Source organism: Phoenix dactylifera, chromosome 10, assembly GCF_051530095.1.
Source record: "Phoenix dactylifera cultivar Ajwa chromosome 10, Ajwa_hap1_PhDact_Kaust_v1.1, whole genome shotgun sequence".
Taxonomy (NCBI): Eukaryota; Viridiplantae; Streptophyta; class Magnoliopsida; order Arecales; family Arecaceae; genus Phoenix; species Phoenix dactylifera.
In genome coordinates this window covers 21,709,380-21,716,622 of record NC_143199.1, presented here as the reverse complement: position 1 = coordinate 21,716,622, position 7,243 = coordinate 21,709,380, and the positions used below count along the sequence as shown (strand labels likewise).

The 7,243-nt window shown below is 55.8% G+C and overlaps 1 protein-coding gene across 1 annotated transcript; it reads right to left on the bottom strand.

Annotated features, from left to right (window-relative positions):
• Positions 1-5,660: 5,660 nt before the first annotated feature.
• LOC149752734 (uncharacterized) lies at positions 5,661-6,862 on the bottom strand. The gene is made up of 2 exons (XM_089925810.1): positions 6,644-6,862; positions 5,661-6,555 (listed from the first exon to the last, which is right to left on the bottom strand). Exons 1-2 carry the CDS (start codon positions 6,722-6,724, stop codon positions 5,800-5,802), a joined length of 837 nt encoding a protein of 278 aa, XP_089781936.1. The 5' UTR covers positions 6,725-6,862; the 3' UTR covers positions 5,661-5,799.
• Between the last annotated feature and the right edge of the window lie 381 nt (positions 6,863-7,243).

The following is a 7,243-nucleotide window of genomic DNA, read 5'->3' as shown; positions in this document are numbered from 1 at the left end:
GTCATCTCATTCTCGGACGAGGACTTGGAAGGGGTTGAGACCCCCCATGATGACGCTGTGGTCATCTCCATGATTGTAAATAAGTTTGATGTAAAACGTGTCCTAGTTGACAATGGAAGTTCAGCTAACGTTTTGTACTATCATGCCTACCAAAAAATGGGGTTGCCAGAAGGACATCTCCGGAAAATTAATGCCCCACTGGTTGGGTTCACCGGAGACTCGGTCCCAGTCGAAGGTGAGGTCAGCTTCCTTGTCACAGTTGGCCTCGCTCCCTGGGAGAGCACTGTGAGAACGGACTTCTTTGTGGTCCATCTGCCCTCAGTCTACAACGCCATCCTTGGGCGGCCAGGGCTAAACGCCCTTCGGGCCGTGGTTTCAACCCGTCATCTGCTCATGCGGTTCCCCACCGGTCGAGGAGTAGGCGAGGTTCGCGGGGACCAGTTGGTTGCCAAGCAGTGCTACATGGCGGCCCACAGAGTAAGGCAACCGACCGAGGCGCCGATTCAGCCAACAGGCCCCTCACTACCCATAGAAACCCTGGATGCGAGGGACACCCTTTGGAAGAAGCAAGTAGAGCCTGGTGAGCTTCTTGTTCAAGTTCCACTGCAAGAAAATTTTCCCGAGCTGTGCAGATCGGCTCCGGCCTTGGTGCCTGCGAGAGGGATCACCTCGTTAGCTTCCTGCGGGACAATACTGATGTCTTCGCCTGGTCGCCTGCGGACGTACCGAGAATTGACCCTGAGGTCATGGTCCACCGACTCCAGGTGAAGCCAACCAGCAGACCTGTAAAGCAGAAGAAAAGAGGCTCCGCCCCGAAACGACAACGAGCTGCGGCCGAGGAGGTGGATAAACTCCTCGGAGCCGGCTTTATCCGAAAGGTCTCCTACCCAGACTGGCTCGCCAACGTAGTCCTCGTAAAGAAGGCTAACGAAAAATGGCGCATGTGCGTGGACTACACCGACCTGAACAAGGCCTGCCCAAAAGATAGCTTTTCCCTCCCAAGCATCGACCAACTCGTCGATTCCACCTCGGGACACCAACTGCTGACTTTTATGGATGCCTTTTCAGGGTACAATCAAATCCGAATGGCGCCAGAAGACGAGGAGAAGACGGCCTTCATCACCGACAAGGGCACCTATTGTTACAAGGTGATGCCCTTCGGCCTAAAGAACGCTGGAGCCACCTATCAGAAGCTGGTCAGCCAAATTTTTAAAGACCAGATCGGCCGAAATATGGAAGTTTACGTGGACGACATGCTGGTGAAGAGCCGAGCGGCGGAGCACCATGTAGCTGACCTCAATGAAACATTCTCCAAGCTCAGGAGATACCGAATGAAGCTCAACCCAGCGAAGTGCGCGTTCGGAGTCACCTCGGGCAAGTTCCTGGGTTTCATAGTGACCCAGCGCGGAATTGAAGCCAACCCTGAGAAAATCTGAGCGCTGCAAGAAATGACGCCCCCGAAGACAGTCAAGGAGGTGCAGCGGCTTACCGGGCGGGTTGCCGCCTTGGGGAGGTTTGTCTCCCGATCGGCCGAACGCTGCCTCCCATTCTTCAAGATCCTCAAGCGGCCAAAGGATTTCCAATGGTCAAAAGAATGTCAGCAGGCCTTCGAAGAGCTCAGAAGCCTTTTGGCCTCTCCCCCGCTGCTCACCAAACCGCAGAGGGATGAAGTCCTTTACTTGTATCTGGCCGTCTCTCCAGTTGCAGTGAGCTCAGTCCTCGTCCGGAAAGAGCACCAGCTCCAAAAGCCGGTCTACTACATCAGCCGGGTCCTCAGAGATGCTGAGACCCGATACTCCAAACTTGAAAAGACGATCTTTGCTCTCATTACTTCAGCTCGAAGACTCCGTCCTTATTTCCAAGCCCACACAATAACCATACTGACCGCCAGCCTATGAAGCAAATACTGCAAAGGTCGGATCGTACGGGGAGGATCGCCAAATGGGCGGTCGAGCTCGGAGAATTTGACCTCGAATATCGGCCCAGGCCGGCTATTAAAGCTCAAATACTCGCCGACTTCATCGTAGAGTGCACCCTGCCGGACGACCCCGAGCTGTCATCCGTATCCATAGAGGAAGCCCCAAGGCTACCATGGGTTTTACACTCGGACGGGTCTTCGACTTCGGGGGGTAGCGGAGCCGGACTCATCCTCACCAGTCCAGACGGGGTGGTGGCCGAGCAAGCCTTGCGCCTCGAGTTTCCGGCCTCGAACAACGAGGCTGAGTATGAGGCTCTCATCGCCGGGCTCAAGTTGGCAAAGGAACTGAAAGTGGAAGACCTGACGGCCTTCAGTGATTCCCAGCTGATAGTAAGCCAGATCCAGGGAGACTTCGAAGCAAAAGAGCCATCCATGCAGAAATATCTCCAAAAAGTGCGGGAACTCACGTCTACCTTGAACTCTTTCAGTATTCAGCACGTTCCCAGAGCGGAGAATCTCAGGGCAGACCAGTTGTCCAAACTGGCGACCTCCCGCATGAGCGAGCTTCCCCAGGGGACAACGCTCGAGTACCTTCGGACGCCCAGCACGGAGGAGCCCGAGCCCACCATGTGCATCGACTTCGAGCCAAGCTGGATCGACGGATTCGTCTGCTACCTCCAGGACGGAACCCTACCCCATGACGAAACAGAGGCTCGCCGAATCAAGCGCCAAGCTCCCCGGTATGTCTTGTATGAAAACAGACTCTATCGTCGATCATTTACTTCTCCTCTTCTCAGATGCCTCCGCCCCTCTGAGGCGGACTATGCCCTCCGAGAGGTCCATGAAGGAATCTGCGGAAATCACCTGGGGGGTCGGGCATTAGCCCATAAGATTCTGCGGCAAGGATATTACTGGCCCACGCTCCAGAAAGATGCGACGGATTTCGTCCGGAAGTGCGACCGGTGTCAACGGAACGCTAACATCCAACGCCGACCTTCGGCCCTGCTGACTTCCATCATCGCCCCTGGCCGTTTGCCCAATGGGGGATCGACATTCTGGGGCCCTTTCCCCTGGCCACCGGGCAAAGAAAATTTCTGGTCGTCTCAATCGACTACTTCACCAAATGGGTCGAAGCCGAACCCGTAGCCCGGATCACCGAGCAAAAGATGCGGGACTTCGTGTGGAAGTCCATAATTTGCAGATTCGGACTACCCCGCATCCTTATATCCGACAATGGCCGGCAGTTCGACAATGCCCACTTCAGGGAATTTTGCTCTGAGCTCGGCATTGACCACCGCTTCACCTCGGTCGCCCATCCCCAGACAAACGGAGAAACTGAGGTAACTAACCGTACCATTTTGCAGGGACTCAAGGCTAGGCTTGATCGGTCTAAAGGGCAGTGGGTCGAGGATTTATACAACGTCCTCTGGGCGTACCGGACTATGTTCCGACTGCCCACGGGAGAGACCCCCTTCAACCTAGCATACGGCACTGAAGCTGTCATCCCGCTGGAAATTGGCCTCCCTTCTTCAAGGGTGGAGCATTACGACCCCGACACCAATTCTTCCCGGCTCAGGAACAACTTGGACCTTGTTGAAGAGACCCGAGAGGTCGCCCGGGTCCGTATGGCGAGATATCAACAGAGGACGGCCCAATACTACAACTCCAGAGTCAAGCCCAAGCTCTTCAAAGTAGGAGACCTCGTCCTCAGGAGAGCCGAGGCTTCTCAACCGACCGAGCAAGGAAAGCTCGCCCCAAATTGGGAAGGGCCGTACCAGATCGCCCGAGTACAACGACCCGGAGCATACAAATTGAAGTCCCTAGAGGGGACTCTGATTCCGCGAAGCTGGAACTCCGAGAATCTACGGATGTACTACCAATGAAGCCCACAGGGGTTCAAGGCAACTAGGAATATGAATTCGATCTCTTTTCTACAAATAATTCGCCCATTTCAATGATTATGGTTCTCTTCTAATGTCGGGTCATCTGTGATCCTCAGATTTCTCGACTAAAATCGGGATGCCTCGAGGCTCGACCGTAGAGTCTCAAACTCCCTCGACCTCGGAAAGTATCGCAGGACGATGAAATATCGACTTGGCGCAAGATTCCTCGACTAAGGTCGGGATGCCCCGATGGTCGACCGTAGAGTCTCAAACTCCCTCGACCTCGGAAAGCGTCGCAGGTCGACAGAGCGTGCCCAGACCCATCGACCTGGCGAACGATTCCTCGACTAAGGTCGGGATGCCCCGAGGGTCGACCGTAGAGTCCCAAACTCCCTCGACCTCGGGAAGCGTCGCAGGTCGACAGAGCGTGCCCAGACCCATCGACCTGACGAACGATTCCTCGACTAAGGTCGGGATGCCCCGAGGATCGACCGTAGAGTCCCAAACTCCCTCGACCTCGGAAAGCGTCGCAGGTCGACAGAGCGTGCCCAGACCCATCGACCTGGCGAACGATTCCTCGACTAAGGTCGGGATGCCCCGAGGATCGACCGTAGAGTCCCAAACTCCCTCGACCTCGGGAAGCGTCGCAGGTCGATAGAGCGTGTCCAGACCCATCGACCTGACGAACGATCCCTTGACTAAGGTCGGGATGCCCCGAGGATCGACCGTAGAGTCCCAAACTCCCTCGACCTCGGAATGTATCGCAGGTCGGCAGAGTGTTCCCAGAACCACCGACCTGACATAAGATTTCTCGACCAAGGTCAGGACGCCCCGAGGTTCGACCGTAGAGTCCCAAACTCCCTCGACCTCGGGAAGAGCCGTGGATCAATAAAGTCTCCCCAGATCCTCTCAACTTCGGCGGGCGTCATCGGGTCCGTAAGAGGCTCGAACCCCCCCAACAAGTCAAAGAATGACTCCGAAAGTCGACGAGGAAAGGGAGCAACCCACTCTGCTTTGTGGAGTACAACTCTGGGAATGCAAAAGGTACATCCAACTCGACACTCTCCTTGTCACATTTTATCTATGCGCTGTTAGCGAAATCTCAGTCCAAGTCGAGACCTTATTTTGGCCCAAGTTGGACTACTCCTATGAGTCGGTTTAAGACTGACCTCCCATCAGCATTATGCATACTCCCATCTGTTGAACCTTCATAACGACTTATGCAAGTCTTCGCAAACTAGGGCCTAACTCGGCCCCCATACGTAGACTCCGATGTCGAGCTATGAAAATAACCTCGACCGTGGGCATACTAATCGAGCTCAAGAAGGCCGAAATGTTCTCCATGGGTTCCGACCCCGCCCACCGAAACCTCGGCAGGCTCCGAGGGAGATGACTATGAAAGCCCAAGCGACAATTCGATTAGCGGCTCGTGCTCCCCTTCGGGGGACGGCGCTAATCCTTTTATAAACCTATGGTCCAAAAGCCGAGCTCGAAAAGCTCGGCTAGACCCCCAGGTAGTGGCCTGTGCAAATTTAGCACGGCCCCACTTGGCGGCCAGAGGCCCGAACCCGGTGCCTCAAGAATCTAAGGACTAAACTCGGCGACCCCCGCGATCTTCGGATCCGAGCTACAAGACTTGGTGAAATTTCCTAAAATCTAAGCTCGGAGCCCCCCTAGTTAGCGTAATCGGAGTTCGAACACTCAAACAAGTTAGAGGAAAGAAAGGCAAAACACGGCCAAAAAATATGCCTTTATTAATAAGCAGCCCGAAGGCTCGGATACAAAGTCGAGAGTCGGCAAAAGTACCGACCTCGTTCACAAGCAAAAAAGACAAAGGGAGAAAGGTAAACACAGAGAGGTGAAAGGAAATATTTTCATTAATAATAAAACGCCGAAAGGCTAAGTACAAAATTAGAGGACGACTGATCAACAGTTTTGAAGGCCGACCTCTTCTACAATAAAAAAAAAAAGAGAAGAAGAAGAAAGAGAGTCTACGCCCTAAGGGGCGGTAGTAGCATCGGCGTCGCCCTCCGGGTCATCTATGGCGACGACCTGGGGGCCTTCAGCGGTCGCGGGCTCGGCGCCTGTGGCGAGGACCTCGGCAGGCACCTCAGGAGCATCCCCGGTAACTCCGCGAAGGGGAGCCTCCGTCACTGCCAGCGTCACTGAGTCCGCCTCAGCCTCAGTAGACTCCTCCTCGGGCGCGAGGGCATCAGGAACGTCGTCGTCGGAGCCACAGCCCAACCTCATCCTCGGACGAATCGTGGAGAGGTCGAATTGGGGGCAGAACCGAGCCATCTGCCTCCGGAAGTTCTCGAAGCCGCGGAGGAACCCATCCACGGTTTCCTCCTCTAACATGTCGCGGAACTCCTCCGACTCCTTGAAGAGCTCCACGGCATTATCGGCTCGCTCGAGCGCCTTCTTCTCTCGGGCCTCAAGTTGTTCGATCTTAAGGCGGAAGACCCCGCCCTCGTACTTGAGGCCGGCGATCTTGGACTGGGCCTCCCCCAGTCGCGTCTCAGAGGCGCGCAGGGCCGACTTTGCTAGCAAATGGGCGGCCCTTTCCTCCTCAAGCACCTCGACCATCGCTAGGCGCCCGGCCTCAGTGGCCTCCCTCCAAGCCTCGGCCTCGGCCAGCGCTGCCCCCAACTCGGCGATTTTCTTCTTAGCCAGCTCCAATTGCTGGCTGACTCGCCGGGTCTCTTCTTGACACCCTTGGGCAATGAACACCAGGGTGTCTACTTCGTGGATATGCTGCAAGAAGGAAAGGGTAAAGCAATTACGAGCTGAAAAACATAACATATTTACCAGTAGTCTATAGAACATCGAAAAAGTGGCTTACCTGAGCGGTATTGCGATAAGTACCGTCGACAATCTCTTCCAGCGGCAAGTTCCGGAACTCGGCCCGGTCCGCTGGAAGCATTGCGCGCCGAAATACGGCGCGCGCTACTTCGGCGTCGTGGATGGCAGAGCTCCCCTCGAGGATTGGGGAGTCCGGCTCAGCTGACTCCTACCGGAAAACCCTGGAAGAGCTCGGCTCACCCAAGCTCGAGATTTCGGGGCCGCTCGCGTCGGGGCCCTGGGTTGGCTTAGGCCCCGGGCGCCGCAATCGGATCACGGCCGGCCCCTCCCGCTGGGCGATGGGGGCAGGACAAGAAGGGGCCGCTGGGCCCGCGTCACTGGCGGCCCGCGTCCGCCCCAGGTCAGCTGGGGAGGCCCCCGCCTCTGGGCCTCTCGTCCCGGCCGATGTGGAAGCACCGGCCGACCTCGCCTTCTTCCGAGGCTGGGGAACAGCCCCCCCGGCCTCGGCCTCCCGCCTCTTCATGCGGGAGAAGAGCGATACGTTGCTGGTCGGCATATAAGGAATATCTGAAGTCAAAAATTCTCCTAAGTGTCAGACCAATGTTAGTAAAAAGAAAGAACAGACAAAAAAAAAAGGCAA

Bases quoted from the DNA above. Each gene is read 5' to 3' on its own strand.
- LOC149752734 (XM_089925810.1), bottom strand. From the start codon at position 6,724: ATGCTTCCAGCGGACCGGGCCGAGTTCCGGAACTTGCCGCTGGAAGAG. The intron at 6,556-6,643 runs GTAAGCCACTTT...TCCTTCTTGCAG, and splicing joins CTTATCGCAATACCGCTCAG to CATATCCACGAAGTAGACAC.